Below are 23,286 nucleotides of genomic sequence, written 5' to 3'. Positions count from 1 at the left end.
GAGGGAGAAGGACTTGATGGGGGAGGGGGAGGGAAATGGGAGGCGGTGGCGGGGAGGAGGCAGAAATCCTTAATAAATAAATTAAAAAAAAACAAACAAACCTGAAGACTGGTTATGAGGACTGAGTGCACTTGATCTTTCTAGATGACTCTGGCCTCTCACCTTGCACACACCAGACAGAAGGGCCTGGCAGGCAGGACCATGTCTCGCTTGGGTTTGTCTCCAGTGCCTGCCATGTAGTGTATGCTCATACCGCTTGTTTCTAGGTAGCCAAGGATGACCTTGAGTTCCTTCTCCTGCCTCCTCTCCAGGCCTTTCCTTACAGAATCCTGAATAAGTCATAGGAAGGCAATGGACTGGAACACAGACCCGAGGAGGCCTGCAACTAGGAAGAGGGAGATTTCCCTGGCTTTCCCTGGCTGGGACCTGCTCTTCTCCCTCCAGGGAGTACATCCCCTCTAGTCGCTGAGCCGGATCCAGGCTGTGCTAACTGCAAGGCAGAAAGCCCAGGGCTCAGATTCCAGTCCAGCCTCAATCAGTTCTGTGGTCATTTGATGGTCACTTCCCCTCTTAGGGCTTCAATGTCCTCACCTGGTTCTTGACAACTCCAGGTCCCCTCTGCAGGTCTGTTTCTTCTCACACAAAGCTTGGCGACCAGCATCTCCCTACTAGGGCTTCTTCAGAGGCTGAGGGAGCAGCAGAGCCCTTTCCCATGTCAACTAAAAACCACAGCTCTCATCTTAAAGGGAATAAGAGAGAGCTTAGTGACCATGGCTCGGGAACACAGATTTAAGTTACCCCGAATTCTGTGTTCCGACGTGGAAGCAATTTCACATATTTTCTATACTTTTACAGAACAAAGAAAAATCACAAGTCAGGGCGTGTTTGAAACGCATTGGTGGGCGCATCACAGAGGCGGGTACAATGAACTAGGGGTTGGGGGAGCTGCTCTGTGATGGTGCTCTTAGCTTGTGGATTGGCAGACTCTAGTCTTCCGCTAAGTTAATGCTTCTAGAAGGTTTCTCTTTATTATCACAAATCGTTAGTTGAGATACAGAGGGGGGCCAAGGCATGACTGCTCCAGAAGGCCAGAATGAGACCAAAATAATTAGTCTCTGAACCTACAAAATTCCGATTGCTCCACTAATGAATTTCCAATCAGCCCATCAGTCTCTGCAGACACAAACTCCTTCCAGGAATGGTTTTTGTCCACAGCCAGACACAGTGTCTTTTTTACACTGAAAAAGACCAGGACAAGCCCACTGTGCAGAGAGAGACTTGTCTAGCCCCTCTAGTGGGCCACCCTTCTCACACCTGATTTGCTTCCCTGCTGCCATGGTCAGACCTCATCCCCTTCCACTTGGTGACTTTCTGTGAGGAAGAGCCTCTGAGCCTGCAGCCTAGGCAGCCACTCACTTGGCTGTGAGACCTGAGCACAACATTGCTCCATAAAGTGTCTCAGTTTCTCCAGCTGTGCGAGGGGCTGGGCCTTACTAGCTCAGAGGGGGTATCGGGGTGAGGGAAGATGTAATCAAGTACGTAGTCCAGTCTTGGCAGCTAGTGGGTCTGGGAAATGGTTCCCTGTGGTGTCAGTTTTAAGGTCATTCACTCTCAGGGCAGAGTGTGGCCCTCAGTGTCCTAGGCACCTTCTGCAGACACCAGTTCTTCAGGCTCCTCTGCCATGTGTACTGGGACAGAGTCATGCCGGGAGACTGGGTAGTCACTCTCTAACCTGGCACTGATCACCCAGACCGCCTCCTCTCTGGCCTAATGTTATTGCTGAGCTTGAGGACCAAAGGCGGCAGGCAGAGGCCTCACCTGCCAAAGCCAAGGGTGGTGTGTTAGTGTGTGCTACAAGTTGGAGTCCGGGCCGAGGACCTGAGCCTGTGTGTCACACTGGAACTCCTACTGCCTTCCACCTTAGCCTGGCTTCCCTTCAGAATAGGATGAGGTGTGTTGATTGACTTCTGGCGGGAGTTTAATTAGGACAGGTCTGCCCTGAGCAGGGAATGAAGCTGGGATTCAGTAGGGGAGGAGGGGGGAGGGGAGGGGAGGGGAGGAGGAAGAGGAGGAGGAGGAGGAGGAGGAGGAGGGGACCTGGGCTGTGGAGGTGGGTCTCAAACAAGCCTGAGACTTTCTCTTCTGTCTCATTTCCTCCCTCCCTTCTGAAAGTGGCGGATTGATCCCAGTGCCTTGTGTATGCTAGGTGCCAGGTAAGCATGGTATCAGCCTATTTTTTGGGGGGGTAGGATGCTGGTGGTGGTAGATTGGGTCTTAAAATGTAGCCTAGCCTGCCCTTGAACCTGTGACAATCCTCCTGCCTCAGCTTTCTGAGTGCAGGTGTTACCAACCTGTATCGCTATGCTGGGTAATTTTTCTTTTCTTCCACCCCTCACCCCAGACAATGCTTCTCTGTGTTCTCTGGCTATCCTGGAACTCCCTTTGTAGACCAGGCTGGCCTCAAACTCACAGAGATCTGCCTACCTCTGTCTCCCAAGTGTTGGGGTTAAAGGCGTGTGCCACTGACAACCGACCAATTTTTTAATTTTTATTTTTGAGACAAGGTCTCACTCTGTATCTGTGGGTTGCCTGGAACTCACTGATAGCCCCAGGCTGGCTTTGAACTTGTGATCTTCCTGCTTCTGCCTCCTTAGTGCTAGAATTATAGGTGTGAGTCACCATGCTTTGTCTAATTTTCTTTCTTTTTGAGATGAGGTCAGAGTAGCAAAGGCTCCAAGCCTCTTCCCTATCCTCCTCCTTGAATGTATCCAGGACTATCTTGTTTTTATAATGCCTCTGGATGAGTGGACTGTGGGCTCAGTGTATATAGAGCCCAGTCTGGTAGGAATAGCCAGGGCTAGGTAATAGCCAGGAGCCATCAGACTAGGTGGGGCCAGGCCTGTCCCAAATAGTGTCTCTCTGGCCGCAGCTGGATCAGATCAAGGCAGAGTATCTGGGTATTTGTTATTTCTTGTTTGGGTCATCAAAGCATGCTGGGAGTTCTCCCCGCCTGGAGGAGGATTTCTGTTCTGAAGGGGATTCCCAGCTTGCCCCCACTGTGAATTACTGCAGCCACTCTGTCGCCTCGTGTGTCCTTAGGTTAGGGTGGATCTCCCGGAAGGAAGTCTTAGGTTTTCTTTTCCTTCCTAGTTTCAGTCACAGGTCAGTCACTGCAAAGCAGGGGCTGTACTAGCGATTGATATCAGAGCCCACAGGCAACGAGGGTCGTGGTGTGGCTGGACCTTTGACCTACACCTCCAAAGCCCTTAGAGTCAGTGGCTGGAAAGGAGGCCAGAGGGAACCATTTCTGTCTCTGTGCTCTGAGTGGCCAGAGTCTCTCCTCATTTCTGTGTAACACCAGGCACGTCTTGCAAACATTATGAGTTTCAATTTCTATCATGTCCTGTTTGCCTGGGACCATGGGAGCTGGTTATAGATTACATATTGACATCAGCCCCCAGTGTACAAAGGTCGGCATGTGATTTTTCTGCTTTGCGATGGTGTGGAAGCGAGGTACATTCAGTAGAAGCTGTTCTTTGGAACTTGAGTGTTGCCATCTTCCTGGCTAATGATAAACGCTATGTATTTGTCATGTGGGGCAGCAGCAGCGAGCCACAGTGTCCAGCCAGCCACTTGGTTGTGGTGTGGTCAGCACGGCTTAGATTTCATGGGCTATACAAAGTCATAGTGTCAAAGTATGTAGGCAGGAAGCAGAGGTGCAAGCCTTGCATGCCAGCGCTTGGGCATCAGAGGCAGGATGATCACTATGAGATGGAGGGCAGCCTGATCTACATAGAGGGTCTAGGCTAGCCAGGGCTACACAGTGAAACCCTAATGTTAGTACTCTTAAGAAAAGCAGAAACAAACATGTCCCACTGAGGGACTGGAGAGATGGCTCAGCAGTTAAGAGCGCTGGCTGCTCTTGCAGAGGACCTGGTTCAGTTCCCGACACCCACAGGGCAGCTCACAACCATCTGTTACTCTGGTTCTGGGGACCCAGCATCCTCTTCGGACCTTTGCAGGCACCAGGCTCACATGTTGTGTGATACCATACATCTAGGATAACACTGACAGACATAAAATAAAACCTGAAAAAATGTTTAATGTCAATACTATCAGGGAAATAGAAATTAAAATTGCTTTGAGAATCCATCTTACTCCAATCAGAACGGCTATCATCAAAAAATCAGATGACTAGCCGGGTGGTGGTGGCACAGGCCTTTAATCCCAGCACTCAGGAGGCAGAGGCAGGTGGATCTCTGTGAGTTTGAGGCAGCCTGGTCTACAAAGTGAGTTCCAGGACAGGCTCCAAAGAAAGCTACAGAGAAACCCTGTCTCAAAAAAACCAAAAAATAATCGTATGGCTGCAGATGCTGGTGAGGTTCTGGACAAGGGACCCGCTCTTCTCTATTGATAGAAGCAGAGATTAAGGTTTCTCAAAGCCCTGAAACTCACGGTCCTTCTGCCTTAGCTCCAGAATCTAACCTACAGGCATGCATCAGTCACCATCCCCTTCTTCACTCGGGTGTTATTGGCTGCCTAATAAGTTTTCCAGAATTATCCCATCGTATGTAGAAGAACATCCATGTTATGAAATAACAGTGTTATATGTCCTGGCCTAGAGAAAGGGAACCTTTGGCAGAGTCAACTCATTAAGAGTAATCCCGACTGCCTAAGTTCCTACCACCAAGCCAGGAGCAGGGCAGACACTAATGTCTGGGTGACAACCGTGTTCTCCAATTTGGGGAACGACAGGCAAGCTCAAGCGAGATCACAGCCCAGGGCTGGCCTGTCACACCAACATGTTGTACTGTGTTGTGTGCTTTGGTGGTTGGGGGAGTGAGGCGGGGCTAAGAGATCTCTGTGGTCATGTGGGAGAGGTCTCAGAGCTACAACCCCAGCTCCCAGCGGGGTTTGGTTTGCCTTCTCGGTCAAACTGCCCCCTACCCACACCATGCCCCCCAGCAGCAGCTTCTCCATGCTCCTCTTCCGGATTTTCATTGTCTTATTTCTAGAAGAGCACAGGGCTCTGAGCCTTAGGAAGATCCTAATACAACCCCAATTCCTTATTCTTCTGGAATTTCCCCCATGGCCAGCACCTGTGGGCCTTGGGGTAGAGTGTTCTTTGGGCCTGGTTGTCCCGAGCAGGACATCTGGTGGCTATTGGGTGGGGCCGAGAGAGAGCTAGAAGCCTCCAGGCCAGGGCCTGGGAGTCAAGCCCGAGATTATTTTTATTTCTCTGGCTACAGCACATGGTCTGGGCAGCCGTGCCATCTGTTTCGCTCTCTACCTCTCCCCTGGCAGTCCCTGGAGGGTCACTTGGGAGAGGAGCAGGAGGAGTAGAGAACATCTCTGGGCTGGGGTTGACTTACCCCATTCTTCTGACCACACAGGGCAGGCTTGTGTGGGCAGTTTGCCTAGTAAGGGTGGGAGCGGCCAGCCAGTCACAACAGGGGACCAGGAGGACCACAGCCACACGGGGCCAGGGACAGCTCACTGCAGTAACGAATCCCATGTCCTAGGGCCTTGCGTGACCTGCTGCCCCACTTTCTCTGGGACAGACCCAATCTTGGGAACATGGAGTTCAGGTCCTCAGAAAACCTCTCCCGTGGCGCAGTCTGGTACAAATGGTTTCTAGCTCTTCCAGGCCTGTTCTTCTGGGCTGTACTGGGCCCAGGTTCAGAGTGTAGGAAAAGGGCAATGTTGAGGAGGGGCGGGGTCCAAAGATGACCTCCTCTGGCAGCGGTGGCAGTGGGTGTTGGTGAGCATCACATGAGAAGGTGCAGGGCTAGCCCTCCTCTCCTGTCCTCCACCCAACTCAGAGCTGCGCTTGCATCAGGTCATTGGAGAAGATGAAGTCCAACACCAAACCTAGTGGGGCCTTATGCCTTAGAAGGTTAATTAATCACAGTCAGATATTAATCTTCATCATTAGGGCTTAAGCTATGTGTTCAGATCTTGCTCTCCAGGCTTGGCGCTTAAGAACAATGGTTACTAAACACAGGGTACTAAGCAATGACTGGGAGGCAAGCCCTGTAGTAGCAGACTGGAACCACCCCCACTACCCCTCGCGGGCGGGGGGTGGGGCATGAAACCCAGAGCCTTGGGCTTGTGAAGTAAGAAGCTCTCACCTGAATCAGCTCTCTAGCCCTGGCACCTGCACCTGGGCATTGACCACTGTGGGAACGCTGTCCTCACTGAGTATTTACAGGGTGTTCTTGGAGGCCCGCGGAGAAATATGGGGTCCACAGACACTGCCTGCGCAGGAAGAACCCAGGTCCCTGGATTGTATGGGTGAGGTCCCGAGCAATAATGTGATTTACACAAACACATTGTTTGCTGTAGGAGTGAAGTCACCACACAGCAGGCCACCTTTTACGACACGAAGCCAGAAGAGAAAAACCAAAACCAAAAAAACAGAGCTAACCGCCGTGTTAGGGAGCTTGAGAGTCATCTCAGGATCTGCTTGTTAAGGTTTTGTGAAAAACCCTGTAGACATTTTTTAAATCACAGTTTCACTGAATTTGTGTTTTTCTTGTTATTTTTCCCACAAATTGAACATCTTTTTAACTCCCTGTGTTGCCTTGGCTGTCCTGGAACTCCCTGTGTAGCTCAGGCTGGCCTCAAACTTAGAGATCACCTGCCTCTGCCCCGCCCTCACTGTCTGACTTTCCTAGGGTTTGAAGTCCTCAAAGTGAGCGTCCTTGTTCTTATCTTTAACTTATTGTTCCCATTGTTTGAGCCAGAGTCCTCTTTGTGTAAGTTTTCAAAAGATGTCTTTGCTCAGACTGAAGAAATCAGCTCCCTTTCATCTCTATCACTTTTGACTATTTATTTATTAAATAGTTATTCTTGTAGAAAGGTCTTAGGTTTTATTGTTTTTGTTTTTCAAGACAGGGTTTTTTGTATAGCCCTGCTGTCCTGGAACTCTCTCTATAGACCAGCCTGGTCTTGAACTCAGAGATCTGCCTGCCTCTGCCTGCTGAGTGCTGGGATCAAAGGTCTGTGCCACCAACACCATGGTGAAAGACTTCGGTTTTATCAAGTGCATATACTAAATTTATGTTTCAGAAATGTGGTCTCGCTGTTAAATTAGCTATCCATAGCTTCTGTTAGTGCTGGTTGGCATTTGGGGCCTCACATGCTAGGCAGGTTCTTTACCACTGAGCCATTTGTCAGCCTTAGCTTTGGTGTCCTCAGGTCTCTGCCAGACACTTTGCTCAATCTCTGTGCATTATCTTCTCTTCATGTCAGTAGCAGTTTTGTATTTTCCCTATACCTCCTTTATCCCTGTCTTAGTTTCTTGCTGTGATAAAGACCACAGACGAAAGAAACGTGGGGAAGATGGGGTTTGTCTCAGCTTACAGTTTTAGTTCATCATTGAAGGAAGTCGGGGCACGAACTCAAGCAGGAGGCAGAAGGCAGGAACAGAAGCAGGGGCCGTGAGGAGGGCTGCTTCTCTGCTTGCTCCACACGGCTTGCTCAGTCTGCTTTCTTATACACCCGCAGGGATCCACCTGCCCGGGGGTGGTACCACCCACAGTGGAGTGGGCTCTCCTGCATCAATCACTAATCAAGAAAATTCCCCACAGACTTGCCTACAGGCCAGTCTGATGGACTCGTTTTCTCAGCCGGAGTTCCATCTTCTCTGATGTCAACTCGTATTTTGTCAACGCGTATCAAGTTGACAAAAATCTATTATTCAGCACATTTCCTTATTTTTAAAAACGTTTATTTTTTTTAATTATATGTAGTTGTGTGTGTCTATGTAGGTGAGTGTAGATATCCACGTGGGTCAGAGGCACTGGATCTCCAGGAGCTGGAGTTGTAGGTAAGCAGTTGTGAGTAGCTGGTGTGGAGTTGCTGGGAACTGAACCAGGTTTCTCTGCGAGAGCAGCATGCACTTTCGTGTGTATGGGTGTTTTGCCTGCATGTGTGTCTCTGTGCTACCTGGGTACCTAGTGACTGCAGAAGCCAGAGGCAAACATCAGATCCCCTGAAACTGGGTTACATGTCAGCTGCCATGTGGGTACTGAGGCTTGGAACCAGTGATCTTAACCTGAGCCATGACTCCTTTTAAAAAAAAAATCTTATTATTTTTTTATTTTAGCCTCTCCTTTTAAAGATTTATTTACCATTTGTGCACGTGTTTGTGTGTGTGTGTGTGCAGTTGTGTGTTATGTGTGAGTGTAGCCTGAGAGGTGCTGTGGGACACACTTGGAGATCAGACAACAGCTTTTTCCCTGTCCCTGACTCCCAAACCATTGTAGGAGTGCTGGGACCACAGGTGTTTACCACAGCCTCCAGCTGTTTTGAGGACCAAACTCAGACCATCTGGCTTATGCAGCAAGTGCCGTTACCCACGTAGCCATCTCTCTGGCTTGAGTCATGTGTCTTGGTCCCAACTGTGTACTTACATCAGGCCACCTGGCTCCCGAGTTTCAAGGATTGTCTTTTTTTTTTTCCAAGGATTGTCCTACCTCTTCCTCTTGCTTGCAGTGGGAGCGCTGTGATTATAGGCACGGGCCACTTCCTTCAACACAGGCGTCTAGGAATCCAAACCCTGGTCCTCAGACCAGCACACACAGCAAGTTCTTACCCACTGAACCATCCCCCAACTCCTCTGCTGGGGTTTGAGTTCTGAGATGATGGCTGCCCTCTGCAACAGCTTGAAGATAGATTATCTTGAGTCTTTTAGTATTGCTGGGGAGACCCATTATTAGTTTAATATTTCTTCCTGGACTGGGGTCAATATAGCATCTTCTTAGCATGCAAGAGGCCTTGGGTTCCATCTCCACACTGTGGGCTCTTTTGCTGTAGCTGATCTGTCCATTTTCATCCTGGATGCTTTAAAGGTTTGTTTTGGGTATTGTGTTTATTTGAAGTTATGCTACTTAAGATGGTTCCAGAATCTTTCGAATCTTTCATCAGCTGAGGAAGTTTCCCTGCTTTCTTTAGTTGTTGCTTTGTTTCATTTTCTGGAATTATATCTGGTGCACCTAGGGCTTGAACCCAGGGCCGTGTCCTTGCTAGGTGGGGGCTCTGTCACTGAGCTACAGCAGCCCACCATCCACCTTTCATTGTGTGTGGGCTCCAGAGAGGCAACATGTTCACATTATTGCACAACAGCCTGACACTCTGTATCTGTTGGACAACAAGTCCCCATTTATAATAATTATTATTTATTAATTTATTGTTTATTATTAATAATTTTAAATTATCATCATCATCATTATTATTATTATTGGTAGTGCTGAAGCTAGAACCCTGAAGCACACTCAACAAACCCTCTATCGTTGGGCTCCACCCCCTGGCCTTCATTTAAATTTTTGAAGATTTTGCATACTGTTCTCATGGTGTTTGCACTGTTTCACCTCCTCCATATTATTTAAGATCCTTTTTGCCTAGTGTTCATTTGGTGTCAGATTAAATCTGTCACTGTGTCTTCGTCCCCCTACTTCACAGTCCTGGGTGTGTTCTTAGAGGTATAATTAGAGGGGTCTTTTGTGCTTATTGGGCCCTTTGGACGCTCGGTCTGCTGAGGGGAAACAACCAGTTTAAGCCTCCCTGACTCCGGAACTCCCAGACCTTTTAATTTGTTCCCCCGAGTAACTGGTTTGGTACTGGCACACACTCTGGGCGTCCTGTGCACTGCAGCCTTTACAGTTCTTCCACCTCTTACCTTTGCCTTGTTTCGGCTCTAACAGGTCCAACGGGCGCTCCTCCAAGCCGAGCCTTGGAGGGCAAGGCCGGCATCATTACCTCCAACGAGTGGAGCTCTCCGGACTCCCCCGAGGGGAGCAGCATCTCTGGGGGCAGCCAGGCACTGGACAAGCCCATCGACAATGATGCAGAGGGTGTGTGGAGTCCCGATATCGAGCAAAGCTTCCAGGAGGCATTGGCCATTTACCCACCCTGCGGCCGCCGCAAAATCATCCTGTCGGACGAAGGCAAGATGTACGGTAAGACGCTTGTCAGAGCTGGGCAGAAGCTGGCCTTGTAGTTCAGTGGAAAGCATACAGTAACCTTGGGTTCCCTTCAAATGACCTCTTGGTGCCTTCTACTAGGTGTGCAGCGCTTCCTTCTGTTCTGAGTTCCAAGCACCTGAGTGAGAGAAGCTTGGGTGGGGGTGGGGGTGGTCTGAGAAGACTGCACGCCAGTAGAAAAAATTTTCCTGTTTGTTTGTTTGCCTGGGTTTTTCTGAAACTCTCTGTAGACTGGGCTGATCTAGAACTCAGAGATCCTTCTGCCTCTGCCTCCTAAATACTGGGATTAAAGGTGTGTGCCTCTGCCGCCTGTCTGAAAATTTTATGAAGATCATTGTGGGTAGAATAGACTGTCTCCACAGGGCAGGCTGAAAATTCCCTCCCCCTCTTTCCCTTTTCCTCCCTCCCTCTCTCCCTCAGCCCTTTTCCCTCTTCCCTCCCCGTCACGTGCACACGCACACACATACACACACATCATCATCATGAACAAATGCTTGGTCTCCATGCTGTCATCCTTGGATACAAAGAGTGACAAGAACAGGGCACTTCACTTGGGAGTGTCGCTCAATGGTAGAGCGCTCGCCTCACGTGAGGAACCGCCCTGCGTTTAATCCCCAGTACCACAGAAAGAAGGGAATAAAGAAAGGGAAGGGAAGATGAAGGGATTCTTTTGGGATAGGATTCCCCCCTCCTCCCTTGTTCCAACTCCCTCCTTCGTGAGTCCAGTACATGCCAAGCATTGTGGATGTCAGGTGTGGGTACAGCAGGTGTGGTCCATGTATGCAGACTGGGGACACACACGCACAGCTAACTGTTCTCTAAGGCAGGCTGTGAGGATCCACCTCCTCCAGCTTCTTGAGTGACCTGGGTGTGGAACACCACATTGAGCAGTCACGCTAGAGGACTAGCAGCCTGTGTGAGGCATATTGACTTTTGGAGGAGAGAATTCTGGGAAAGTAAAAGCTGGACCAAAACTGCACAGCTGCTGCAAGGTCTGGGTCTGGCTTCATTCAGGTATCTTCTCCCGCAGGAAACACATCATATGTTGACGGGTGGATACCCAAAGGTTTGAGAAGGCCTCTTTAACCGGTGCGCATGCCTCAGACATGAAGGTGCTATGTGGACATACAACTTAATTAAAAACCCATTACATTTATTTTTATGTGTATGTGTGTGTGCCTGAGTACATATCGGTGCACCACATGCGTGCAGTGCCCATGGAGGTCAGAAGAGACATTTGATCCCCTGGAACTGGAGTTACCAATGGTTGTGAGCTGCCGTGCGGGTGCTGGAAACCAAAGCTGGGTCCTCCACAGGAACAGTAAGTGCTCTTAAGCACCGAGCCATCTCTCCAGCCTTCCTCTTGCCTTCTTAAAAAGAAACTAGTCATTGGGTCTAGGGTATGTCTTAGTCCAACATGACCTCAGCTTCCCTAATGTACCCACAAAACCCTGTTTCTAAACCAGCTCCTGTGCTGGGCTGTGGTGTGGTTCAGTGGTGGAGTGCTGGCTCAGCATACATAGGCCCTGGTCCCATCTCCAGCATCACACACTACAAAGTGGGCCTGTGCTGAAGTTGCGGGTTGTAGTTCTGGGGGGGTGTCACTCTTCAGTGTTCCTCAGCTGACTAAACCGAAATCCAGCCACGCCCCTGGGAGGCTATAGAGCCTCATAGCTCGTCTTTTTTTTGTTTTTTTTTTGAGACAGGGTTTCTCCGTAGCTTTTGGTTCCTGTCCTGGAACTAGCTCTTGTACACCAGGCTGGCCTCGAACTCCCAGAGATCTGCCTGCCTCTGCCTCCCGAGTGCTGGGATTAAAGGCGGTGCTACCACCGCCCGGCTACAGCTCTTTTTTAACATGTAGTCTTTCCCTCGAGACCAAAGAAAGCCTTTCCTTCCTTTTCCTTTGGAAAAGTAAGAACCAGCCGGTCGGTGGTGGCGCACGCCTTTAATCCCAGCACTCAGGAGGCAGAGGCAGGCGGATCTCTGAGTTCGAGACCAGCCTGGTCTACAGAGCTAGTTCCAGGACAGGCTCCAAAGCCACAGAGAAACCCTGTCTCGAAAAACCAAAAAAAAAAAAAAAAAAGAAAAGTAAGAACCTTTCACGTCATATCCACTCCCCCCCTCCACTCCTCAGACTGTTAAAACTGCTCCCTCAGTGCCCAGAGTCTTTCAGATACTGTTAGGATGGCAACCCCTGTCCTGAGCGCTTCCTCAGGGGAGCTTCCTAAAGGAGAAAGCTGACCTATGGAGCACCCATAAGATGCCAGCTGGGGGCGGTGTGTTCTGTGGGGCATCCTCCCACGGCTGCCCCAGGACTATGAGCTCTTTGGGTGGAGAGCAAGGTAGACGCGATCATCAGCTAGGGGTGATGGTGGGGGGAGATAGCATGACTGTAGAGTTCCGTCAGCACCCTACTGGGGTAGCACAAATAATAAACACCCAGAGATAGATATTGGGGTTCAATTTGAAGATCAGAAAAGCAAGCAGCCAGCCACTGGCTCTTACCTGCACCTCAGACCGAAATGGTGAGCCTGCCTCCATGAACCCTCAGAATGGGACTGAGCTGAGAGCTGTCTCCTCCTGTCTTATATTCCTTTCTAGTGCTGGGATTAAAGGCATGTGCTGCCCGGTTTCTATGGTAAACTAGTGTGGCTGCTGGGACTAAAGGTGTGTACCACCACTGCCTGGTCTGTATGGCTGACCAGTGTGGCTATTTTACTCTCTAATCTTCAGGCAAGCTTTATTTATTAAAATACAGATGAAATATCACACATTCAGAGAATATGCAAGGACCCTGAGAAGGAATCACTGTGTAAAGAAGCAGCCGAAGTTCAGGAATCATTCCGCAGAGGGCAGGTGCTGCAGGAACTGAGAAGGCCCTGGGGAGAAGCCAGAATGCGCACAATCAGTACACTCAGCCAGGCATGGTGACTGCCATAGGTTTCTGTGCTGTGATGAAACACCTAGCCAAAAGCAAGTAGGGAAGGGTTAATTCCACTTATATTTTGACATCTCTCACGCAGGGCCAGAACCTAGAGGCAGGAGCAGAGGCCATGGGGGAGTGGCTACTGGCTTGCTCCACAAGGCTTGCTTCTGATAGAACCTAGGACCACCAGGCCAGGGGTGGCCTCACTGACAATGGGCTGGGTCTTTCCCTGTCAATCACTGATTAAGAAAATACCCTACAGGCTTGCCTGCCTACAGCCCTTTCTTAAGGAGGCATTTTCTCAACTGATGCTCCCTTCTCTCAGAGGACTCTAGCTTGTGTCAAGTTAGCATAGCAACTAACTGGCACAGTGGCCCGTGCCTGTACCCAGCACTCCAGAAAAGCAGAAGTCTGAGGCCAGCCTAGGCTACACAAGACCCTGTCTGTAAAAAAGAAGGAGCTGTTTCAGAAGACCCAAGTTCGGTTCCCAGCGCCCACATCAGGTAATTCACAGCTACCTGTAATTCTAGTTCCAGTGGATCTGAAGCCCTCTTCCGCCCTCCGTGGGTACCGGTACACATGGGACACACACACACACACACACACACACACACACACACACACACACACACACACACACACGTTTCTTATTTAAAAAACAATGGCCAGGGGGATGGCTCAGCAAGTAAAAAGCATTTGCTGCCACCAGCCTGGTGACCCCTCTTTGATCCCTGAAACTCACCTAAAAAGTCACGGAAGGCTGGAGAGATATCTCAGCTGTTAAGAGCATTGCTGCTCATGTAGAAGACCCAGGATCAGGTCCCAACATTCACGTAAACTCTAGCTCTCTGCTAGACCCCGGTAGTATCAGGCATGCATGCAGTACACGTGGAGATCACTCACTCATATACATAAAGTAGAAATAGAACAAATCTTTTAAAAATACTTACATATATATATATGTATATATATATATATATTTTTTTTTTTTTTGGATTTTTTCGAGATAGGGTTTCTCTGTAGCTTTTTGGTTCCTGTCCTGGAACTAGCTCTTGTAGACCAGGCTGGCCTCAAACTCACAGAGATCCGCCTGCCTCTGCCTCCCGAGTTCTGGGATTAAAGGCGTGTGCCACCACCGCCTGGCTATAGCTATATTTATTTATTTTACACTCCAGCTGCAGTTAGCCTTCCTTCCCTCCTCCTAGTCCCTCCCCCATGCCCCCCCCCCCCCCATCCATTCCTCCTCCATTTCTGTTCAGAAGAGGACAGGCCTTGCTTGGATATCAACAAAACATGGCATATCAAGTTGCAGTAAGACTAAGCACCTTTCATTAAAGCTTGGCAAGGTGACTCAGTATGAGGAATAGGGGCCCAGAAGCCAGCAAAAAGAGTCAGAGACAACACTTGTCCCCACTGTTAGGAGTCCCACAAGAAGACCAATCTACATAACTGTCACATATATGCAGAATGCCTAGGTCAGTCCCATGCAGGCTTCCTGGTTGTCTGTTCAGTCTCTGTGAATTCCCGTGAGCTTTTGTTAGCTGATTCTGTAAGTTTTCTTGTGTCTGTGACCCCTCTGGCTTCTATAATCCTTTCTCCCCATCTTCTACAGGATTCCCCAAGCTCTGCCTAATGTTTGCCTGTGGGTTTGCATTTGCAAAACAAATCTTTAAAAATAATTAGATGAAAGCCAGGTTGTGGTGGCACATGCCTTTAATCAATCCCAGCACTCGGGAGACAGAGGCAGGTGGATCTCTGTGAGTTCGAGGCCAACCTGGTCTACAGAGCAAGTTCCAGGATAGCCAGAGCAGTTACACAAAGAAACCCTCTGTTGAAAAACAAAACAAAACAAAACAAATGGTCAGATGAACTGGACTACATCTGTAATTGCTCGCCTATGGCAAGATGGGGGCAGTCATTCAAAAGCAGAAACAAGAAAGACCCCCTCCCTCAAAATAGTACCAGTTCCCCAAAACTGCTCTGACTTCTACCTGCACACCAAGGCATGTATGTGCCCACCCTTAAGTCACCCCAGGTCTACATGTATCTGTCACCACACCCCAGGTATGCCCATGTATGTGTGTGCATGTGTACACACATGGGCTCTCTCTCTCTCACACACACACATGAACAAAAACACACTAAAAATGAATTTAATTGGCTCTGTGGCCCAGGGTCTTTGGCTGCTGTAGGTTTAGTGACATTGTATAATTCACACTGTTGCTGAGGTCGCCACACTCTTAACTGCAGAAACCACCATCCCAGAGTGGAGCTCAGTACCCCTTAAACAGTAGTTCCTTATTCTCTTCCTCCTTCGTCCTCCCTCCCTCCTCCTCCTCCTCCTCCTCCTCCTCCTTCCACTTATCACCCTACTTTCGTGTTATATGTGTCAGAATTTCCATCCATCGCACATAGGTATCATACCTCATCTCTTAGCTGATACTTAGATTTCTCTAGTGATTGTGGGTAGCCAATTCTTTCCCTACTTTACATGTAAAGATGTGGGGGTTAGGAAAATCTCTCAGGTAGTGAGCAGAGCGAGCCTAGCAGCCACCACCTCTTGCCCTCATTCTGAACTCTGCCTGGCCTTGGGTCAGGTGGGTCAGCCTCTGGACAAGGGGACAGGAGCGTCCTGCTCCATCTGATGACTCACCTGGCCTGCATGAAGGGAGGTCTCTCTGTGAGCCAGACCCTGGCTTACCCTGGTCTCTTTTTACCAGCTTGGGGGCAGCCAGCACAGCTGGGAGGTATAGATAGCTCTGAGCTCACTGCAGTGTGTGGGGCAGGCCCCCAGGGAGGCTGACTCAGACCTCCTCTGCCTCTGGCTGTGCTCCTCTGCTCCTCTCATCTTCCCTGGGGGACCCGTGGTGCGCTATCTTCACCCCTAGCCAGCTGCCAGCAGGCCCAAGAGGCCTGTCTTTACACTTCCTGCTTGGGGAGATCATCTCCCAAGTGGACCAGCCAGTGGGACCCGTCGTCAGCTGACAGCAGATCCTAGAGCTGGGGCAGTGGCCTCAGTGTTTTGAGGACAGGGATTAGGCCTGTTACCAGCTCAGGCCACCGTACACCCGAGCAGAAGCCACCGACCAGAGCCAGGCAGACATGCAGATGACACGCAGAACCGCAACACGGATTAGCACCTGTTATTTCTGAGCCGAGGCACCGATACTTGTTGGCTTTGGCCCCCCGACTTGAACCCTTCTCATCTCTCCTGGACCAGCTCCCATGCCTGGGGAGCTCACCTCCTGCTTACTGCTCCCGGCCTTCACTTTTGCCCTGTCACTGTGTGACCCTCACTCTGTTACTGCCCATCCTACTCCTGACCTCCTTCGGCCAGCTCGGCCGCTGGGCCCTGGGAACAGAGGTAGGGAGGAAAGAGTGACATTTCTACTCCGCCCCCCCCCCCCCCTTCTCCTTCTGCCCCTTCCCTTCTTCCTCTTCTTAGCAGCTTTACCAAGTGGCCATCGTTCTTCCTCCTCGCTGAGGCTAGCGCGCTCCTGAATCGTTTGCATCTGTTTTTTCTAGTCCCAGCCTTCACCTACCTGGAGGTGGCTCTGCACAACTGAAGTTTTCTGCCCCTGCTTTCATTCCCTGTCTCTTTTGGTTTCTGTGCTGTATCCTTGGCGTGTTAGTCTTATGAAGCATCCATCTCTAACCTAGCTGGAGTGGGGGTCGGGGGGCTTTCTGTCCTCCATGACTCCATGTTAATGAGATAGTCAAGAGAAATACTGTTTGCAAGTGACCCAGACAGGCATGTAGGGTGTAGCCAAGAAAGCAGAAAAGGCTGGGTTGTCTTGGACATTTCTGGAAGGAAGTGGAGCCTGATCTGGGGGTGGGGGTGGCAAACGTGCTCTAGGCAAAGGAACTGGGGTGCTGCACCAGCTCACAGGTAGGATTTGGCTTGGTGGCTTCGAGAGACCAAAGTGGAGCAGCTAAACAGAACCCTATCAGGAAGATCCTCTCATTTAGAGATGAGTGCTACACCTGTTACAAGGCTAGACCTTGGTAGCCTAGGGCTGGACTCTTGTCAAGACTCTATTTACTGAGGGATGGGGCAGAGACTGGGAGCTCAGCCTGGAAGACTGGGCATCCTACTGTGTCAATGCCATGACATAGTTCCTGGTGTCTTAGTTTGCCGTCCATTGCTGCAGCTAAGCAACTTAGGAAAGGGCTTAGTGGACTTAGAAGTTACGGTCCGTCATCAAGAGAAGCCACTGAAGCAGATACCATGGAGGGATGCTCCTTACTGTCTTGCTCCTCGTGGTTTGCTCAGCCTTTTTTTTTTTTTTTCATACAACTGAGGACCACCAGCCCATGAGTATAGGCCAGTCTTATGGGGGCATTTTTTTTTTTCAGTGGCAGTTCCATTTTCCCAGACAACTCTAGCTGTGTCAAGTTGATGAAAAACTAACGAGAACCTGGGGCTTTTGCCCTTTTCATTGTTACTTTTTGTGTTTCCAGCTCTTCCAATGGTCCTCTGAGGCCACCGCCCTTTTCTGGCTTCGAGAGGCCTATGGAAGAAGATTCTTCTACTTATGCCGCCCCGATGGCAGGTGTGATCTGGAGCAAGACTTAACCTTGCTAAACATTGTGTTTCTCTTCTGTAGAATGTGTTGGTGATATGGCCAGCTCTGACAGGAGTGTTTTGAATTCCTTTATTTCATGGCAGGAATATGGCTGTTAAGCTGTTTGTATGGACAATGGTCAACACTGTTAAATATAGTCACAGCTTTTTATTATATTTAAAAGTTTGGGGGGCTGGCTCAGTGGGTAAGAGTACTTCCTGTGCAAGGATGAGGATCTGAGTTCAAATTTTAAGCATCTGTGTAAAATGTCACACGTGGCCACAGTGCCTGGTGGGTAGAGACAGGAGGGTCAACAGAGCTTCCCAGCCTGTCTTCATATCCATTGAGAGACCCTGTCTCCAGGGAGTGAGGTGGGGAGTGATGGAGCAGGACATCTGCCATTCTTGTCTCACCTCTGCGTTTGGATATACACACCCGCATTGCATAACACAACATAATTATTTTAAATTACACGTCATTGATTTATTTTGTGTGCTTGTGTGTGTCTATGTGTGCCCATGTGCATGGCATGTGGGCGGAGGTCTGAGGATAGCTTTCGGCAGTCGACGTTGTACCCATCAAACTATAACTGCTCATTATTTTGGGCCCTGGCAGCCTCTATAACTTTTTTTTTTTTTTTGTCTTTTGAGACAGGGTTTCCCTGTGATCCACCTGCCTCTGCCTCCCGAGTGCTGGGATAAAAGGCAAGTTTTATTTATCTTACTTTCTAATCTTTGTGGATTGGCTTCAGAGTGGTAGAATCAACATTTGCTTCAGTGTTTGTGAAGGTTTTGTTTGGGTTTTGTGTCGAGGAGAGAAGACAGGACTTTGTCCTTACGAAACACATGACCTGTCTCTGAGCTACAGCCCTAGCCCAAATGTCTGGCTTGCTAGCCCATCATCGACCAAGGGACTGCTGTGTTTGTGTCCTGGCTGTTAGGACACTGCCAGTGAGCATTAGTGTGGCGGTGTCTGAGCCCTGCTCTGCAACTCCTTTGGGAATCCAGCAGATGGAGGAAGGAACTGTTGGCTGCCATGGTGATTTTGTGTTTAACTCTTAAAAACAATGGTTAGCTGGGTGTGGTGGTGCACGCCTTTAGTCCCAGCACTCAGGAGGCAGAGGCAGGAAAAACTCTCTTAGTTTGAGGTATGCATGGTATCCATATGGATTTCCAGGACAGACAAGGCTACGTAATGAAGCCGTGTCTCAAAACAAGCAAGCAAGCAAACAAAAATGTTTACTATTATTTTCTTTTGCTGTGATGAAAAATAGTCTCACAGAAGCACTTAAAGGAGAAAGTGTATTTGGGCTAAAAGTTCCAAGTTACAGTCCACTGTGGAGGGAAGCCATGAGAGCAGGCGCTTGGGGCACCTGGTGGTGACATTGCATCCACAAGTAAGAAGTAGAGAATGGTTAACTTTTAAATAAAAAAATTAAGTTTTTATTCTATGTATACGGGTACTTTCTGTGTACCACACACATGCCTGTTGCTTATGAAAGCCAGAAGGAGGACATTGGGTCTCCTGGGACTGGAGTTCCAGGTGGTCCAGAGCAAGCACGTGGATGCTGGGAATTGACACTTCATCCTCTGGAAGAACAGAAGTGCTCTTAACTTCTAAGCCATCTCTCCAGGTTTCTGTGGGGGGGGGGATGGCAAGGGGTACAGTGAGAGTATAGTCGGAATTTTCTGTCGTGCCAGCCAGCTCCCAAATAACCACACACAGACATATTAATTATGAATGCTTGGTCGATATCTTAGGCTTGTTACTAACTAGTTTTTACAATTTAAATCAACCCATATTTCTTATCTGTGTTTTATCATGAGGCTCCTGGTATCTTTCCTCAGTATGGCATGTTTATCTTGCTTCTGGTGACTCCTCCCTTTATCCCAGTACCACCTCCCTGCCCACAAGCCCTGCCTAACCTCTTCTTGTCTAGCTACTGGGCACTGGGCATTTAGCTCTTTGTTAAACCAATGAGAACAACACATCTTCAAGTGTACGAAAAGGTCACTCCACACAGGGTGACATTCATGTCATGGAACTCTCGTGAAGTTCAGAGGACCGCCTGCAGCTCCCACAGATGGCTGGTTCTCTTCCTCTACCATGTGTGTCCCAGGAACTAAGCTCGGGGTGTCAGTCTTGGCAACACTATCCTTACCTACTGTCTCACCAGCTCCAAGAGCGACGAATTCTTGTGCTCGGCTTTCCCTCTTTCCATCCATCCAACTCTAAGAATGGTGCTGCCCTTTTAGGGTTGTTCTGTCGAACTCAGTATAATCAAGATAATGCCTTGCAGGCAAGTAATCTAAGTAATCCCTCATGGGTGTGCCTAGAGATTCTAGATCAAGTTGACAGTAGTAACCCATTTCCCATAGTGAATGTGCCACTTTATACCATCCCCACCCCAGTGAGGCAGAAGGTTCCAGTTTTTCCACATGCTTGCCAACCTGGTTATTTTTCCCTTTCTGTTGGTAGCCATGTGAGTCGGTGTGAGGTGGTGTCTTGTAACAGTGATGCTCAGTGATGCCGAATACCTTTTCACATGGATGCTGTCTCCCAGGCAACTGTGATGATGAGCGCTCCCCTCCCCCCACAGTTAGGAGCCTTACTGGGCAGAGAAGATGTAGACCTGAGAGTAGAAGCCCTTTCTCTCCACCAGCTCCATGTTTAATGGGGACTGTGGCGCAGAGCTCAACCAAGGAACATGAAGCCCCAAACTGTCACCTGGGGAGTGGAGGTGGGGACAGGCAAGCTCTTGGGGATGCCAGCCAACAAGGATTTCACCACAAGTCTTGGAGCCCATTCAGGGATGATGGTCGTAGTAGCTCAGGGTTAAGTCCCATTGCTGTGTTCACCTCGACAAATAAGCTCCTTCCCCAGCCCTCTGGTGTCAAGGGATCTTAGGAGAGAGAGGCTCCCGTACCATCCAGATTAGGGCATAGCTTCTCCTTCCTGGGCCCCAGCCTACGAGAGGGGATGATGATACAGGACTCAGAGAAAGGGCTGACTCTCTGGAGAGACCTCAGTGGATGCTTTAGATTCTTAGCCCATCTTGATTTTTAAAACTTACTGCATTCATTACAATAGAGCAATGTATAGCAGGATAATATGATAGGGTAATTAACAGCAGTACCAACCAGAGAGGGACCTGACAGTCTGGGGAAAGATGGCTGCCTGCGCTGGCCTCCCGCTAAGCAGCTGGGTCTTTACTTCCTTTTTTAATTAATTTATTTATTTATTAAAAATTTTCACCTCCTCCCCTCTTCCCATTTCCCTCCCCCTCCCTCTCCAGTCCTAAGACCAGTCAGGGTTTCCTGCCAGTCTTTACTTCTTTGATGCTGTTTTTATGTTTTTACGGCTGGTGTGGAGAGAAGAGACTGCCCTGCCCTGGGAAATGGGACGTAGAAGTGACTGTTCCAGGAAGACAGCAGATCTGGTGGAAGTGTGTCTAGGTCCAGGCCCAGGCTGGCTGGTAGGGTTTGCGGGAAGTAGAGAGGTCATGAGAAGACCGTGCTAATTCCTCATCAGAGATCCCCACCCTCAAGGCTGTGGTCAGGCCAAGACATTCCACTCTTGTTGGGCCGTCCTTCCTTCCCATGGCGGGCCATGGATCTGAGGCTGCATGTGCTAGTTCTTGGACACATGTTCTCTGACAGATGGGCCCACCATCTGTCTGGTGGGGATGTCCTTCCCAGCCTCTCCCAGGTCCTCTCTGGGGTGGGCCAAGACCACCTGCCACATTGCAATGTCCAGCTGCTCAGGGCCCCCTCCGAAGGCCAGGATGACCTCCTACGTCACTGGCTTATGAACTCAACTGCGGAGGTTATACAACTGGTGGCAGGGCTGGGACAGGGACATGTGTCTCTTTCTCTCTCTCCCTCTGAATTATCTGAACTTTCTATCCTGTCCTTGCTCTTTTCCTCCACATCCCCTCCCCCCTTTTTTCTCTTTAGGTGGGAGGTATTTTTGAGACCTACCACTGTATAGCTCAGGCTAACCTTAAATTCACTCTGTAGTATAGTCAGGCTTTCAACTAAAAATCCTCCTGCCTCAGTGCTGAAATTACAGGTGTGCTCCACCATTCCTGGTGTTCCTGCAGGTTTCTTCTGGTCAAGATTCCTTTTACTAGCTTGACATACTTTGGGAGTTCTCTCTCTAGGAGCGTTTTCCTGCCTCCCACACCCATCACCCCAGACGTTCTTCATCCTGCTTAGCCATCCCTTTTCCCTTAAATAAATACATAATAAGTAACTCTTGAAAATAAACAAGAAATGAGAAATAAAAGCAAGAGGGTCTGAGGCCCGTCCTTGTAAATTTGAATCTCAGTCACTTGAGCTTGAATAACTCACCAACCCTGCCCATCTGTAGCGTGGAGGGGACGACACTAACTGCATAAAACTGTGTGGGGATGTCATGTGGGGATGCAAACGCAGCTGGGGCTTCCATATCTGTGTCTATGTGAATACTTCTGCTGATACGACAGAGTGTCTGGGTACTGCTGATAGCACTACAGGAGTCAAAGGGAAGAAAGAGCTAATGGTTGCTCTGTGTGTATCAGTGTGAATTGGATGATAACCGGTGTGAACTGGATAATACCGTTCTGGATGCAGCGAGTGGCTGCAGTGACCTTTCCCGTGGGACAGGAGGGAAACTGTTTCTCTTGGCTCCAACACCCTCCGAAACTCCACTTCCATGCTAGGGCACTCACCTCTGCCTGCATCTCCTCCGGCAAGGGCCTTGATGGAGTGAACAGCAAGGAGACAGGAGAGGGAATCCAAGGTTGTGGACAGCGTACTGAGCAAACACAGGACAGACACTGTGTGACCAACCCTTAGGCATGGAATTAAAAATGGCCCTTCCCAGGAGAGAAGGGAGAATTTGTGCTTTTGGAGGCTAGGGAATGTGGAGATGATAGAGGTTTGGAGACCCCACTGGGCAGGAGGAAGTTCTCCACAGCAAGGTGTCTACTTCAAAATTATTGACAGCTCTTTTTTTTTTAATTGTTGAATTGGGTCCTGTTTTATAGCCTTGACTGACCTGGAAATTTATTAGGTAGTCTAGTCTGGTCTTTAAACTCGAAATGATCCTCCTGCCTCTCTCTCTCCTGAATTACATACCTGGCTAATTTTTTTAAGGAACCAGAGGTGGTAACACACTGGTCATACCAGCACTTGGGAGGCTGAGGTAATGTTGGCTTTTTGCACTGAGTGTTTCCCTGGGCTTGGCAGAAGGTCTCAGCCAGCCTTCGGTGGCCTAGCCTGTAAGAGACATTTCCCAGCATCCCCTTGGGTCTTGCTTGGTGCCACAAGCAAGTGGCTTGGGCAGTAGTCACCCCTACATCTGTTAATGGATGATTTGAGTGACATTTTTTCAGCTAATTGTTTTATTTAGAAAGTAGGTGGTGTGACCCATAGTTGTAAGGAGAGGTGGGCTTCCTCTGAATGCATGAGCTGACATCACAGGAGTCCCTGCTTGCTTGTGCATCTACCACACCCCTAAACCTAATTCCTTATTATTCAGGCTGACCTTGCTGAAGATGACCCTGAACTTTTTTTTTTCCAGACAAGGTTTCTTTGTGTAGAGCTCGCTGTCCTGAAGCTTCTCTGTAGACCACCCACCTCTGCCTCCCAGGTGTTGGGATTAAAGGCATCTGCCATCATTGCTGAGCAGACTCCAAACTTCTTTTTTAAAGGAAGTTTGAACTTCAATTTAAAATATATATATCCAGCCGGGCGATGGTGGCGCACGCCTTTAATCCCAGCACTCGGGAGGCAGAGGCAGGCGGATCTCTGTGAGTTCGAGACCA

The 23,286-nt window shown here is 49.3% G+C and overlaps 1 protein-coding gene across 1 annotated transcript in view; it reads left to right on the top strand.

Moving 5' to 3' along the window:
* The window catches only part of Tead4 (TEA domain transcription factor 4), an 81,370-nt gene that overhangs the window by 21,675 nt on the left and 36,409 nt on the right, over window positions 1-23,286 (top strand). The window contains exon 4 of the mRNA XM_026788071.1: window positions 9,708-9,962. Within this exon, the coding sequence (XP_026643872.1) occupies window positions 9,708-9,962 (255 nt within the window). The remainder of the gene's footprint in view (window positions 1-9,707; window positions 9,963-23,286) is intronic.

The sequence above is a fragment of the Microtus ochrogaster genome, unplaced genomic scaffold (assembly GCF_000317375.1).
Source record: "Microtus ochrogaster isolate Prairie Vole_2 unplaced genomic scaffold, MicOch1.0 UNK1, whole genome shotgun sequence".
Taxonomy (NCBI): Eukaryota; Metazoa; Chordata; class Mammalia; order Rodentia; family Cricetidae; genus Microtus; species Microtus ochrogaster.
The sequence above is the reverse complement of the archived record's forward strand: the minus strand, read 5'-3'. Positions and strand labels throughout refer to the sequence as shown.